This window comes from Haliotis rufescens, unplaced genomic scaffold, assembly GCF_023055435.1.
Source record: "Haliotis rufescens isolate VD_foot unplaced genomic scaffold, xgHalRufe1.0.p SCAF_10, whole genome shotgun sequence".
Lineage (NCBI taxonomy): Eukaryota > Metazoa > Mollusca > Gastropoda > Lepetellida > Haliotidae > Haliotis > Haliotis rufescens.
In genome coordinates, this window is record NW_025963780.1 from 25,710,077 (window position 1) to 25,727,254 (window position 17,178).

General features: G+C 43.4%; 1 protein-coding gene across 1 annotated transcript; it reads right to left on the bottom strand.

Moving 5' to 3' along the window:
- Window positions 1–483: 483 nt before the first annotated feature.
- Window positions 484–15,010, bottom strand: LOC125374634 (sodium-dependent noradrenaline transporter-like). Its single transcript, XM_048385677.1, has 4 exons — window positions 14,923–15,010; window positions 14,482–14,592; window positions 14,234–14,248; window positions 484–653 (listed from the first exon to the last, which is right to left on the bottom strand). Exons 1-4 carry the CDS (start codon window positions 15,008–15,010, stop codon window positions 484–486), a joined length of 384 nt encoding a protein of 127 aa, XP_048241634.1.
- Between the last annotated feature and the right edge of the window lie 2,168 nt (window positions 15,011–17,178).

Here is a 17,178-nt window from a genome sequence, read left to right on the forward strand (position 1 = left end):
TGAATGTTACCCTGTGTCACGAATTTGATGATGCTTTCTTCATCATGTTCAGTCATTTCTCGTTATTAGAAACAGTAAGAAAAAAACATTTGCATTCTCCCTCAATCCCATCCTCAATGCACGCAAAATGTAAAATATATACTTGGTAAGGTCTGTATGTAATGCATACAATAAACTTGGTTAGGATGCAGTGATTTCAAGGGGCACTTATCTAAAGCAATTCGCCGGGACTGGTTGTTGCCTTTGTTATTGTTTTTTCCCCGTGAGTACCCGGATGATATAGCAGAAATCTAGACCTGTGCTGTGCCATAAGCGCATTGGCACTTTTATTGATAGTACATGAGCAACTTACTTTTTGCTCACTGCTCTCACTATTCGGCTTGAAAATTTATATCTGTAATTGAATTGTTTGAGTTTATGACAGAAATGTTTGAATATACATGAATATTGATTTTTGAACTATTTGATAAATTCAAAATTTCCCTAGATGCCAGTGCCAGAAGGCGGTGGCTCATGGGCCAATCCGGTGGATTTATTGATCTTTGATTGGTTCTTCTGCTTGAGGATACCCTCCTGGTATCCCTGGTGCCGTCTGTTGGAGATCCACAGACGTGTGGCATCGTCCCCGTAGACACTCAATGGTGGATGGGGAGCTAGGAGGGTGAATCACATTTAATACTACCATGGCACCCCCACTAAAAAAACCGCTCACACGAATCTGATGATTCGTTCTCTTCCGAGGAAGAGGATACTCATAAACGTCTCACAAATCCTGAGTATTGGTCTCGATTTCTTGTAATGTCTGCTCCAGATGGTGGTCCTCTAAAACTCAATCCGTTTGCCATAGCAAAGGGCATAGAAGGTTTGGCTTGCGATGTGAAGGAAGTGGAAAAAAACCTACGATCTGGTACTCTTCTAACTGAATGCAGACAACCCATTCAATCTCAAATCCTCTTATCGATCAAATCACTAGCTAACGTTCCTGTCGAGGTTTCTTCTCACACAACATTAAATATCAGTAAAGGCATCTTCCGTGACATCGGACGTTGCCTTTCAGACATGACAGAAACTGACATTGTGACAGAGTTGCACTCCCAAGGAGTTACTGCTGTCAAACGTTTCACAGCAAAGAAAAAAAATGAAGTCACCCAAACCAATACGTATCTATTTACATTCTGTCTTCCAATGCGTCTAGACTCACTCAAAGCTGGTTACTGCAACTTAAGGGTTGATACATTAAATCCAAATCCCTTCAGATGCTCCTCTTGCCAAACGTATGGCCATGGATCGAAGTCATGCCATGTCCCAGCTGCATGTCATCGCTGTGCTGGAACATGTGAAAACAGTACCATTTGTGATAAACCTCCACTCTGTGTCAACTGCTCTGGAAACCACCCCTCTTCATCCAAGGAATGTCCAACTTGGAAACTCCAGTCTAAAATTTCACGAGTCAAGCACGAACGCAACATTTCTTTTTTTGATGCCAAAAAGATTGTTCTTGACCAGGAACATCCAGGTCCAACCTAATCTACTGCTCTTTCCACTTCCCTTCAGGTCTCTAAGCCTAAACATGTAACATGTCACTCTACAGGTTGCCAGACCGACTACACAGTGGACAAAAACATCTGGTCCAACGTTATAGTCTGCAGCAGTTCAGATGAGACCTTCACAGGAGAACTCTAGTTCACAAACACTCAATACGTCACAGGAATCATTCAGACCAAGGCATCTTGTGATAAGGTCTTAGCTCAACCATCTTACTCAGACAAAAGTATCAAACAAATTAAGTCCAAGCCAAAAGCAGAATCTTCCAAAAGGTATCAGAGTGGTAGAGCCTCGAAAGGGGCAGAAAATAAGATCCAACTTTTTAATAAGTATGGATCACTTGAGGACATGGATGTATCCGACATCAGCCAGCAAAGGGCACATAGCTTGTCGCCCTCAAGGAAGGTGAGGGGTAGATCTCCTGTCAATCCCCCGAAAAGATAGTTTCTTCAACTAATATTGTACAGTTGAATTGTAGAGGGATAAAGACTAATTTTAATGAATTACATCTATTAGTCCAAGATTTTAATCCATCAGCATTCTGCTTACAAGAGACATATTTAAAGCGGACAGACCATTTTAACTTACGTCAGTTCAATGCGTATCATTCGTTTTCTCCTCCAGGTGATAGGGCCACTGAAGGATCTTCAATCATTGTGCGACAGAATGTTATCCACAGTCCTGTTGTACTTAATACTAATCTACAAGCCGTTGCAGTGGGACTTACTTTGCACGTTGCATTTACATTGTGTTCTCTATATATTCCGCCGTCGTCAGCTCTCCTGTAGTCTGGTCTTCAAAATCTTTACGATCAACTCCCTAAGCCATGTATAATCATGGGTGACTTGAATGGTCATAATCCACTCCTCGTGAGCTAAGGCCCAGTTGTCTAAGGCGCCGCGACTTACTTTGCACGTGGGACTTACTTTGCACGTTGCATTTACATTGTGTTCTCTATATATTCCGCCGTCGTCAGCTCTCCTGTAGTCTGGTCTTCAAAATATTTACGATCAACTCCCTAAGCCATGTATAATCATGGGTGACTTGAATGGTCATAATCCACTCCTCGTGAGCTAAGCCCAGTCGTCTAAGGCGCCGCGATTCGCTGTGCAGAGTTGTGTCCCTTGGGCACGCCAGAAACCTATGATTGTGGGTTCGAGTCCCGGTTCGCCCCGATTATGTTTCTAGGTTTGTCAGCACCATACCCGTGCTCGAGGGTTTCACCGAAGTGGTAAACGTCTGAGACCTGCATCACTTCGGGCTTTGCTCCAAAATTTAGCTGACAAGCGATATAACTAGAATACTGTTAAAAGCGGCGTTAAACCCAACTCACTCACTCACTCGCCCAGGCGGCGCGTATGCAACATGGAGAGCCACTTTCCGTAAACAATCTTGGAGACAGCAAAGCGCACGTGAGGCATGTGGTGTAAGAATCTGTAGTGATGAAGCTATGTACCGTGATATAAACATGGTTCCATACACTCATTGAACCTGAACATATGATTGTGAGAAAACAACATTGCTTTGATACTGGTATATACATAATATTGCCTTCCTTGCTTGTGATGCTAACCAGCTCCGTGCTTTTACTCCATGAAAAGTTAGTGTAAACATTAGACCAAGGTATCTGTAATGATTAGCAACATTTATCTTTTCACCTGTGAAGTACGATTGTTCTTTATGTCTAAGTGGTCCACCATTTTAAATACTTTCTAGGGCTTTCTAAGTTGATTTATGAATATGATGTATAGTTCAGGACTTAAAATGCTACCCTGACGGGTACCCATGTTGCAGCTGAAGTAGTCTGGCATTCTTTCTCCTGTCCGAAGACAAGCAGACAATATTGCATATAAGTAAATATGTTCAATATTTTCCCTCTGATACCAATATTATTTAGTTGATTCAGTAGAATATCATGATGTACGTAATCAAAGGCTTTAGTAAAATCAATAAACAATAAATCTGCAAGTTCGTTTGGATAGATACTTTTGTGCAATAGCTTGTAGAGTAAAAACTTGATCCACAGTAGAATATCCTGGTCTGATTCCAGCCTGGGTTTCATCAATGTAACTATTGTTGTCGCACCATATCTGTAGTCGTTAGTTGATGACTGTTGTAAACACTTAACATATGGAATTTATCAAAGATATTCCTCTGTAGTTTCCTGTATTGTCTATTTATCTCCAGACTTTTAGAGGGGGCAGATGATACTTTTCCCCCATTGGTGAGTTATTAAAGAGTGTTGTCAGTATTGGGGTTATAAAGTGCCTTTTTGACTTTAGGAATTCACTTGCAATGTCATCCTCTCCAGGAGATGTGTTGTTGTGATGTACTGTAGCTCCGTAGTCCAGTAGTCTTCCGGAGAAGACGGCCGCGTCATACCATCAGCCCCTGAAAGATGGTACTTGTTGTTACCCTGTCTGACGCTCGGCATTAGAGGGCTAAAACAAGGACTGGTCGGCTCGGAGTTAGTATGATGTGTCTGAGTGGGGTAGTCATGATCAACTGCGGCGTGGTGTCTCAGTAAGCTAGCACTATGAAAAGGGTATTAGTCCGGACTAGTACACGGACACACACACACACACACACGCACACGCACACACACACACACACACACACACGCACACACACAGACACACACACACACGCAGACACACACACGCACACGCACACGCACAGACACACACACACACACACACACACGCACACACGTGCATTCACGTCACTATATAAGTGCAATCACAACAGTGGTAGTCAACACAAACGATATTCATCATCCATAATCGCGATATTTCGTGATTCCCTTTCAAGTGTTTTGGAAATAAGACTTGTGTTGACTTGGGTTGACTGGAGAACACGGGCAGAGATATAAGGATTTTACGTACGCATCGGAAGTTCAAGCAATAGACATAAATATTTCCATTTGAGAAAGATTTTGGTTTTGAGACAGGAAAGTTGTTTATTTAGGAAGAAGTACCAGATATGATACATACCACCAGAGGCCACATTTCAGTAAAGAGATCACACGGTATGACAATTAGAACGATTCGGCGTCGTAACTTTGGCATGACATACGAGGTAACTGAAGTAACACGGAAATGTTCCGAATGTATCTGTCGTCTGCACTTCCGGTACCTACAAACAAAACACCTGGCAATATGCCAAGACAAAGGAAGCCACCTCACATGACGCAGTCTGCCTTAAGATTCAGTACAACAAACATTTTAAACACGTTCGAGTTTCGAGTCCGACGGATTCTTACAAAAATTGGTCGATAGTCTTTGTGACATGTGACCGACTGACTTCCTCACGAGAAGTCGTTTCGACATATGTATTTATTGTCATTTATAGATTGGTCTGGGGATTGATGGTCCTCCTCAGGGGCTTATGATTAGGGCGGACACGCCGAATGCTTGGTGTATACAGGAAACAAACAAGGCAAAATGAATTTCGGTGTACTTTGGGGAATTACTGCCGATGTTTACCCGGATCCACGTGGTAGGGGTGGCGTCATCACCAAACAAGTGAGTTAGTTTAACCTTAATAAATCTCCAGTGACGCCACCCTGCTGTTCTCTAGTCGTGTTAAATCTCATATTCAGTGTTGTTTAAATGCCATCATTCAACAGTCCTCAGGCTACTGAGCAGATACCAGCAGACAAGAACCACCAGAGATCGACCACGTCCGGTTCAACGTCATGTAACTACACCACGTCAGGATCGCCATATTGTTCGTCGGCATCTTCGTGATCGTACACTTCCGGCTACCAGGACTGCAGCAACCGTACAAGGCCGACGGAATTGATCAGTACTGACACCGTACGTCGACGTCTCCGCTCAGCAGGGCTACGTGCTCGACGTCCATATGTTGGACTCATACTCACTGATCGACATCGAAATGAACGTCTGCGTTGGGCCAAAAGGCATCGTCATTGGAGATTGCGGCAGTGGCATGGTGTGCTGTTCTCTGATGAGTCCCGTTTTCATTTACGGAATGCTGACGGTCGACTGCGAGTGTGGCGTCGACGTGGAGAACGTTACCACAATGACTGCGTTGTACAGAAAGATCGATGGGGAGACGGCATCAGTCATAACCATCGAACAGTGCTCCATGTTTGTCGTGGAAGAGTTAATGCCCTTTACTACAGGAATAACATATTGGCATATCACGTCATCCAATTCTTTCATCAGCTCCAGGATATGCACACCTTCCAGCAAGATAATGCAAGAGCGCACACAGCACGTGTTTCAACACAGTACCTAGCGAACAATAATGTGCCTCTGCTTCCATTTTGTTGAAACCCATTAGCACGGGTATGATGCTGCCAAACCTAGGAACATCTGGGCGAATCTCGGATTCGAACGCATGACCATAGGTTCCTGGCAAATCTAAGGGACGCAACTCTGCACAGAGAACGGATATGATAATGACATGTTCATGTATGCAATATGCAGTCAACGTCATCCCAAGCATTCAGACACATATTTGGAAGGCAGATTGTATATTACATCCAGTGTCGCTGGCGTGTAATGAGATAACGATGTAGTAGATTTAACGCCACTTTGAAGAGTGTTTCTGTTATGTCACGTGTGAGTTTGATGTTGGATCAACGTGTAGCACGAGTCATGGAGCTCCTGCTATGGTTTCCTGCATCAGTGTGTAGCACGAGTCCTGGAGGTCCTGCCATGGTTTCCGGGATCAATGTGTAGCACGAGTCCTGGAGCTCCTGCTATAGTTTCCTGGATCAGTGTGTAGCACGAGTCCTCGAGCTCCTGCTATGGTTTCCTGAATCACCGTGTAGCACGAGTCCTCGAGCTCCTGCTATGGTTTCCTGGATCAGTGTGTAGCATTTGTCTTGGATCTCCTGCCATGGTTTCCTGGATCACCGTGTAGCACGAGTCCTGGAGCTCCTGCTATGGTTTCCTGGATCAGTGTGTAGCATTTGTCTTGGATCTCCTGCTATGGTTTCCTGGATCACCGTGTAGCACGAGTTCCGGAGCTCCTGCTATGGTTTCCTGGATCACCGTGTAGCACGAGTTCCGGAGCTCCTGCTATGGTTTCCTGGATCACCGTGTAGCACGAGTTCTGGAGCTCCTGCTATGGTTTCCTGGATCACCGTGTAACACAAGTCCTGGAGCTCCTGCCATGGTTTCCTGGATCACCGTGTAACACAAGTCCTGGTGCTCCTGCTATGGTTTCCCGGATCAGGGTGTAGCACGAGTTCCGGAGCTCCTGCTATGGTTTCCTGGATCACCGTGTAGCACGAGTTCTGGAGCTCCTGCTATGGTTTCCTGGATCACCGTGTAACACAAGTCCTGGAGCTCCTGCCATGGTTTCCTGGATCACCGTTTAGCACGAGTCATGGAGCTCCTGCTATGGTTTCCTGCATCAGTGTGTAGCATTTGTCTTTGATCTCCTGCCATGGTTTCCTGGATCACCGTGTAGCACGAGTTCTGGAGCTCCTGCTATGGTTTCCCGGATCACGGTGTAGCACGAGTTCTGGAGCTCCTGCTATGGTTTCCTGGATCACCGTGTAGCACAAGTCCTGGAGCTCATGCTATGGTTTCCTGGATCACTGTGTAGCACGAGTCCTGGAGCTCCTGCTATAGTTTCCTGGATCACCGTGTAGCACAAGTCCTGGAGCCCATGCCATGGTTTCCTGGATCAGTGTGTAGCATTTGTCTTGGATCTCCTGCTATGGTTTCCTGGATCACCGTGTAGCACAAGTCCTGGAGCTCCTGCTATGGTTTCCTGGATCACCGTGTAGCACAAGTCCTGGAGCTCCAGCTATGGTTTCCTGGATCACCGTGTAGCACAAGTCCTGGAGCTCCTGCTATAGTTTCCTGGATCACCGTGTAGCACAAGTCCTGGAGCTCCTGCTATAGTTTCCTGGATCACCGTGTAGCACAAGTCCTGGAGCTCCAGCTATGGTTTCCTGGATCACCGTGTAGCACAAGTCCTGGAGCTCCAGCTATAGCTTCCTGGATCACCGTGTAGCACAAGTCCTAGAGCTCCTGCCATGGTTTCCTGGATCAGTGTGTAGCACGAGTCCTGGAGCTCCTGCTATAGCTTCCTGGATCACCGTGTAGCACAAGTCCTAGAGCTCCTGCCATGGTTTCCTGGATCAGTGTGTAGCACGAGTCCTGGAGCTCCTGCTATAGCTTCCTGGATCACCGTGTAGCACAAGTCCTAGAGCTCCTGCCATGGTTTCCTGGATCAGTGTGTAGCACGAGTCCTGGAGCTCCTGCTATAGTTTCCCGGATCACGGTGTAGCACGAGTCCTGGAGCTCCTGCTATAGTTTCCCGGATCACGGTGTAGCACGAGTCCTGGAGCTCCTGCTATAGTTTCCCGGATCACGGTGTAGCACGAGTCCTGGAGCTCCTGCTATGGTTTCCTGGATCAGTGTGTAGCACAAGTCCTGGAGCTCCTGCTATGGTTTCCTGGATCACCGTGTAGCATTTGCCTTTGATCTCCTGCCATAGTTTGTTGCAGAGGGAATTTTGCTTGATACATATATTTCTGGTCCTGACAGTGTCGGGCGTTACAGATGTGTGTGATGGTGTAGGTCGTTGCAGAGTCTGACAAACACCGTCTAGGTAACAGCTTGGTACATATATTTTTTTAGTGTGATGGTGTAGGTCGTTGAAGAGTCTCTCAAACACCGTCTAGGTCATAGTGCCACCAACATGAGTTAGTGAGTGAGTCGGGTAGTGCGCCGCTTCTGCAGTATTTCAGTCAGATCAAGGCGGGGTCACTGGAAAAGGGCTTCACACAAAGTACTGATATTCGTGTGGGAACCGAACCCGGTTCATCATGATAAGACATCTCTTTAGCCACTCGGCTAGTCCACCGCCACTGAAGTATCTGGAATTGAGTAACATAATCGTTGTCTGCGAGAAGAAGACCAGACAGTGCTTGTGCACCTTCTACATTATGTACATCAGCACCATGCTGTCGGCAATGAGAGAGCACGTATTGCCCAATGTCCATTTAAGTATGTAAATTTATATGTATGAATTATTATACCCCTGAGAACATTGCTGATACAGCATTTCTGTATACGTCACATTTTAAGAAAAATGTGTAATGTGCTTGGGTTGTGAGTGACATAAAATTTAGGTAAGTGAGTGAGTAGTGTTTTACGCCGCATTTAGCAGTATTCAGCCGTATCACTTCGGGGGTACACCTAGAATGAGGGCGAGGGTTATACCTGTGTGTACCCGGTCCTCGGCGTAAAGGGCAAGCGTTTTAACCACAGGCTACCCGTCGGGAGTGAGTAAGTGAGTGATATAGTGAGTGGGTGGGTGAGTGAGTGAGTTGGGTTTAACGCCGCTTCGAAAAGCAATTCGCTAACATTAAGGCGTGTTACGAGAACTCATCTGAAGTCACAATTGTGATGACATTCAGGCACCAGAAAGTCACAACAAAGGGTTACACCCTCCCTGGACTCCCTGGACTTCTTGGACTCCCGAACTCCCAAAGTTGACACTAGCTACTTTAACAGCAGAAGCCACTAAAAGGGAACACCCTCCCTGGACTCCCTGGACTCCCTGGACTGCTTGGACTCCCGAACTCCCAAAGTTGACACTAGCTACTTTAACATCAGAAGCCACTAAAAGGGAACACCCTCCCTGGACTCCCTGGACTTCTTGGACTCCCGAACTCCCAAAGTTGACACTAGCTACTTTAACATCAGAAGCCACTAAAAGGGAACACCCTCCCTGGACTCCCTGGACTCCCTGGACTGCTTGGACTCCCGAACTCCCAAAGTTGACACTAGCTACTTTAACATCAGAAGCCACTAAAAGGGAACACCCAACCCTACTACGATCAGTAGCTATCACTAGAATTCAAACTACCTTGAACAGCTGGTGGGTCCAAGAATCCTATCAACAACAGTGCTACAGGATTCATATCCATAGCTCCAAACCCCAAGCACATTCGGTTCGCCTGCCTGATGGTCAGTCAGTATTCACTGCTGAATTGAAGGCAGTTCATTGTGCACTCAAACTCATACCGGAACTACCGGAAGCAAAGGCAGTCGTCCTATCAGACTCGTTAAATGCCCTTCAAGCCATCATCGTCGGAAACTCAAACTCCAGGCCAAACTCAGTCAATAATGTTCTATACGATTATACAAAACTATCGGACCAAGGGCAACAGGTGGAGCTGTTTTGAATCCCTTCTCACATATTTATTCATGGAAATGAAAAAGCAGACACACAGGCGAAGCTCGCTCAAGACAAAGCGGAGATACAGCCTTTTCCCTTTTGTAACTAGAGACATAAAATCAAAGTCTCAATAACCCAAAGATGGCAAGCCCAGTGTCAAGTAAGATTGGCAGATATCTCTGCAACATTCAACCCAAGATCCACCAAAAGCCATACTCACATTCAAATGAAAAAAAGTTGAAATAGCCATCTCACGTCACAAAAAGCACTATGACAAGGTTTGTCCATTTTGCAATCAACCTGAATCCATTGCTCACTTGTTACTAGAATGTCAAGACCACGCCCCAGCCCGGGCTAGGTTAAAACAAGAATTGCAGTCAGATCCGCTATCTGTTGTAGATCTCCTAAAGTCAAGAGATGCAAGAGCGAAGGCCAACTCTATTTCTGAGAGATGGACATCTACTTGAACGTTTCAAAACAGAGCAGCCACAGATAAAATTGAAATAATCAATATACGTAAATAGAGTCGAATATATATATATATATATATATATATATATATATATATATATATATATATATAGACATTCTATGAATACCAAACTCACAATAGATATGTGTACCCTACGTACACACATGAGTCAACCAGAATTGGCAGAAGGCGACCTCTTAAACACTTAAAACAAAACAACAACATTGTGTCATTACCCTACAGGATTGGATAGGCCGTTCGGGGCGGTGTGCTACGTGGTGGTCTCGTTCGAAACTCAAGTTTTGTCAGTAAGTGGTTTCGGGACACTGATTCGATTTAACTTCCGACTTAGTGTGGATGTACTGAACTACACTTAGTAGCTAGGGTTTGTAATGCTCAGGGTTTTTTTTCTAGAAATCCGTGGATAACCAACCTTCCCGTGATTAACTAGCTACTTAGTAACTAGTTTTTCCAGTAATCCGTTTTTTCTAGTAATCCGTGGATTACCACCCTTCCCGTGATTGTTTAGCTATTTTGAAATTTTAGAGTTTCATTGTTCAGTCAGTGACAGAATCTGTAGTCGATCAGACTTGTTTGATTTTCAGACGTACTCGTCTATTTTGTAGCCTACACGACTTAGTTGTTATTACTGTAATATAGTTGCTTAGCTAAGCCGCGTGTTATTTTGCTATGATGTAATAAATCAGTGGTCTGTGTCAGCGCAGACTGGGTTTATCTGATCTTTTATTATTATTATTATTATCTTATATTATCTATTATCTATTAGTACAATTAGCTGCTATTTATAAACCTGTGAACCTATCACCACGTTTTCATCATTACTTTATATGCATGTCATAGTATTCCAATTGCGTGGATCGATGCTCATGTCAATCACTGGAGTGTCTGGTCCAGACTCGATTATTTACAGACCGCCGTCAGATATATAGCTAATAATATTGCTGAGTGTGGCGTTAAATAATAAACAATACAACACAATGTATTTGTTTAATGACACCCCTGATCATTGGAGCACATCTCCGTGATAAACAATTTTTACGAGAAATGTGTGTCGCCAGCTGGGTTCGAACCCGCGAAGTCCACGCCGAAGGTTAAGGAATGTAGTCTTCTGTCACGGGGACATGGATGAAACTCGTGATTTGGTAGCTTTTCGGTCAAAGAACAGTTAGAAAAGAAATTACTCTCATCTTAATCCGGGATGTGTTTGCTCATAATTAGTTCGTCAACATGGGCAAGTAATATTTAGGTGATACATGTGTTCAAGTTTGACCTGTATGAATTGTATACTTGCCCCGGGAAGTGGATTTCATAGTCCAAGACGCCAAGGAGTGAGGTGCAAGTGGGAAAGGCTCGGAGAATAGGCTGGTGAGAAAGTTCTGAGTCTGACTAACTTTCAACTACATGTAGCTATACATAGTGGTACATGCACACCCAGGTTGTTAGTATACAACGTAGTTATATATAGTGATACATGCACACCCAGAATGTCAGTGTACAACGTAGCTATAAATAGTGACATATGCACACCCAAGATGTCTGTATACAACGTTGCTATCTATAGTGATACATGCACACCGAAGATGTTAGTATAGAACGTAGCTATATATAGTGACACATGTACACCCAGGATGTCAATATACAACGTAGCTATACATTGTGATACATGCACACCCAGGTTGTTAGTATACAACGTAGTTATATATAGTGATACATGTACACCCAGGTTGTCAGTATACAACGTAGCTATATATAGTGATACATGCACACCAAAGATGTCAGTATACAACGTTGCTATCTATAGTGACACATGCACACCGAAGATGTTAGTATAGAACGTAGCTATATATAGTGATACATGTACACCCAGGTTGTCAGTATACAACGTAGCTATATATAGTGATACATGCACACCCAGGTTGTTAGTATAGAACGTAGCTATATATAGTGACACATGTACACCCAGATTGTTAGTATACAACGTAGCTATACAGTGTGATACATGCACACCCAGGTTGTCAGTATACAACGTAGTTATATATAGTGATACATGCACACCCAGGTTGTCAGTATACAACGTAGTTATATATAGTGATACATGTACACCCAGATTGTCAGTATACAACGTAGTTATATATAGTGATACATGCACACCCAGGTTGTCAGTATACAACGTAGTTATATATAGTGATACATGTACACCCAGGTTGTCAGTATACAACGTAGCTATATATAGTGATACATGCACACCCAGATTGTCAGTATACAACGTAGCTATATATAGTGATACATGCACACTCAGATTGTCAGTATACAACGTAGCTATATATAGTGATACATGCACACTCAGATTGTCAGTATACAACGTAGCTATATATAGTGATACATGCACACCCAGATTGTCAGTATACAACGTAGCTATATATAGTGATACATGCACACTCAGGTTGTCAGTATACAACGTAGCTATAAATATTGACATATGCACACACAGGATGTTACTATAGAAGGTAGCTATATATAATGGTACATGTACATCCAATATGTAAGTATGCAAGGCAGCTTTATATAGTGACACATGTACACCCAGGATGTAGGTACCCAATGTAGCTATATATAGTGACACATGCACACCGAAGATGTTGGTATACAACGTAGCTATATATAGTGACACATGTACACCCAGTATGTCAGTAGACAACGTAGCTATATATAGTGACACGTGTACACGCAGGATGTCAGTACCCAATGTAGCTATATATAGTGACAGATGTAATTAATTGTACATTTATAGACTTATCCTACCGCACACTATGCATTTCTCCTTGTTTCGATCTGCGTGTGGAAACGCGCTATGACCCTTTAAGAACCCTTTACACCCGACCACATCCTAGCGTCACCATGGTCACCAGTAAACAAATGGACCAAGCAAATAATGTAAATAATCGAGTCAGGACAAGACAACCCAGTGATTGACATCATGAACATCGGTCTACGCAATTGGGATACGATGACATGAATCAACCAAGTCAGCGAGCCTGACCACCCGATCACGCTAGTCGCCTCTTACGACAAGCATGGGTTTGCTGAAGACCAATTCTAACACAGAATATTCACGGGGAGTAGTGAATGGATCACTGAAAGTCAAAGAGGACACAAGACGTTCGCGCAAAGGGTAAGCATGTCCTGCTCTACCGGTATCACACCCGCCACTCGTACAGCCTGCATAAACAAGTAAGTGTTTGTTTGTTGCCTACCACCACACAGCAGTACTACTTCCATACGACAGTGGCCTGAAAACAACCAAGTCTTAACCAGACGATCCTTTGATAGTTGGACAGACAGCTCAGTGATAGTGCTGAAACTGAAAATGAGATGTTTGTTTTGAATTACGTCTGCTTCTTGAAAAACATAATTTTGCTTCACTCCGTTGATAAAAAGAGTGAGTGAGTGAGTGAGTGAATGAGTATTGTTTTACGCCGCTTTTAGCAATATTCCAGCAATATCACGGCGGGGGACACCAGAAATGGATTTCACACATTGTACCCATGTCGGGAATCGAACCCGGGTCTTCGGCGTGACGAGCGAACGCTTTAACCACTAGGCTACCCGACCGCCCCTGATAAAAAGAAATTGTCTGCCACAAAAGTCACAGCTTGAAAATAGCTAGACTCCATAAAAGACACTCCCCACATTGCTCCCCCGAAAATCCAAAGGTTGGTCCCTTACACGTCAAGAGGAACACTTAAATAATATGTTAATATGTTGTTGTGCTTTGAGCTTGTGATGTTACACGGGAACTATTTTTTCATAATGTACCATATACAATCCATCAGGTAAATAATTATTTTCTGGTTATGTTTGCACCATTGGTTATCTCCTATACCCACTGGTATGAAGCCAAATGGAGGCTTGGGAAAGGCCAAGACTTGATGGTCGTTCATCATTATTATATAGTGAATAGAGCATAATACTGTGCTAATTGGTCGCATGATGAATGGATTGGATAACTGGTAATGATTTTACCTGCAGATGAGCCACCTGAAGAAGAACACAGGCAGAAGTAGAATTTCCAAACAACTTTGTCTGAGCTCGTTCTAGGAATACTCACTGCCAGAATTCCTCGGTGGACGTATGTCCATAAACACTTGTTATCTCTGTAGAGGTATCCTCGCCCTCGAATCTGTGAGTAACATGTTCCTGAGACATATTCGCGGAAATGAAGAGACGTGTCTCCCCCACAGAGACACACTGTGGAGTGTTCCATGTATTACCGCAGGTTGTCCAGGGCAGTACGGGGGTGTAAGAGCAGTAGACGTAGTAGAGAGCCCAGGCAAACACCATACTGAAGTATGGTACGATGAGGCAGTCGAGGGTCAGAATAACTTCAAATAAAAACATTTTTAAGTTCATTATTGTTCAGAAACATTCCAAAGTGCCATGCAGGCTATCACATGCTCAGGGTTTACCCATTCAATATTAAGTTATCTATCTTAGATACTTTCGGGGAATCTTCAATCATCAAATTCAATTATCGGGCGGTAAGGCTCTTTGAATTTGCTAATGGCATGTCCCCCCTAAATAAATGAAAAGGTTCATTTGTTTACAACTTCAAAAATGTTGTCCATGCGTCAGAAGGGACTCGGTAATCGAATACTGTTTTTGTATGGGCATTTATTTTTATGCACTTTTCGTCGTTTACGTACGAATCTTACCTGTCATGACTGGACACATCGACCACACCTTTATTGGTCCTTGAGCAGAAAACTGACCAAGTGCATTGTCGAGGAAAAAGAGCGGCATTGACAAGAATTATTATACCACAAAGATAACATATGGAATCAGGTACGCACCTGAAAACAAATCATCACCCGTATTATTCTTTGATGAAACTGATGTATGTTGCAAAAACAGTGGATACAGATTGATCCTAATTCGTACTGATCATTTTCAGTCTAAGTCTGGTTTTTAGCTCAATCTTACCGCCACCATTCCATTGGCAGACAGGAACGTTTGGAAAAAGAATCTATGATTTCATTGCATAAAGATTTATTTTACAGATTGTGCAGTAAAATATATTGACTACGCACATTCCATATCGTGGACAGTCACATCATAGTACTGTGGAAAACATGGGGTGTTACAAACACGTTTACAGGTGTATATGAGCAAATCCGGAAACAAAAGAGATCTGTGAAAGGTAAGTATTTAATATTATAGTTCAGCATTAGGAGCATTCGTTTGTGCACAGATGCAATCATGTGAAGGTTTGGATTGTTCAATCAGGAATCAGAGGCGCACCTGAAAACAAATAAAAATCATCATATTATTCTTCAATCAAACTTATGTATGTTGCACAAACATTAGAGTGAGTGAGTGAGTATGGTTTTTACGGCGCTTTTAGCAATATTCCAGCAATATCACGGCGGGGGACACCAGAAATGGGATTCACACATTGTACCCATGTCGGGAATCGAACCCGGGTCTTCGGCGTGACGAGCGAACGCTTTAACCACTAGGCTACCCGACCGCCCCCCACAAACATTAGATGTGTATGTGTCATAACAAAGTGAACTGGTCAGTGCAGTACATTGTTGGAGTTGTTCATTGCAAGTGTATTTGGTCTGTTGAGGACATGTGCATATTAGTGGCAGCCAGTTGAACGTGATAAGGGTCCAAATGGACACAGAAATGGAAATCAAGTTTTTGACTTCAGAGAAAAGTACTCCCTAAAAAATTCATGACCACATGTATGGGGGATAAGTGCTTTTGCTACTCAACTGTTAAACGTTGAGCAGCTATGTTTAAGGCTGGGAGAACAAGCCTTGATGATGACCCTAGGTCTGGACGTCTTTCAACTGCCATCAACGAAAATTCAACCAAGGAAATAGAAAAAAAGACTTGTCAGATAGTCGTATAACCATTGCTGAACTTGAGGAAGACACAGGTCAAAGCCATGGATCCATTGAAACTATTATTCATGAACATTTTCAGATGAATAAGATATCTGCTCGTTGGGTGCCACAGTTTCTAAATTCTGGTCTCAAGGAAAAAAGAACTGACATTGCCAGAGACAATTTAGGGCTAATTGAGGAGGATTTCGTCCAATTTAGACAGCTTAGTAACGGGTGATGAAACATGGGTCTACCAATGTGATCCCCAGTCAAAACGTCAATCCATGGAATAGCACCATTCCGGCACCAAAGAAATTCAAGTCTTCAAGATCAGTGAAGCAAATTATGGCCACTATGATAACTAAGAAAGTCAAAAGACGATTACTACTTGCCTACTATGCTGATTTGCTTCATCGCAAAGAAAAAGGGCGAGGAATGCTGACTGCTGGAGTTCTATTATTTCATGACAATGCCTCTTCTCGCACCTCTCGACTTGCAGAGACTGTTGCGGGACAATGTGGGTTCGAAGAACTTCCTCACCTACCAAACACGCCAGACCTGGCACCAAGTGATTTCCACCTGTTTCCTAAACTGAAAGAACACCTTCGTGGAAAGCGCTATGACGACAACGATGACCCCAGAGCTTCCCTGAATGGTTTTTTTTCAGGATGGCTTCAGAAAACTTTATCCTGACTTGAATTGAAAAGCTTCACTATCGATATGAGAAGTGTATTGAAAAGCAGGGAGATTATGTTGCAAAATATAGTTAAAACACTTTCACAATTTTTGGTTTTATTTGTTAGGCCTTGAACTTTTCGACCATCCCTTGTACACTTCACGTGCATCGCGTAGGGCAGTCTCGCACAGTTCTTGCATATCTTTCTTAAATTCGATTAAAAAACATCGTTGTTTCAAACATTTTAGGTGCTAGGATGCTTTGAATGAATGTTATCCATGGTTGACGGCACACATGCTCTGCAAATCCTCCAATCCACCGAATTCTGCACGGCAGCCGCCATGTTGTTTATGAACCGAATGTGAATTTCGTTACGCGATTTTGATTGGACTATGCATAGA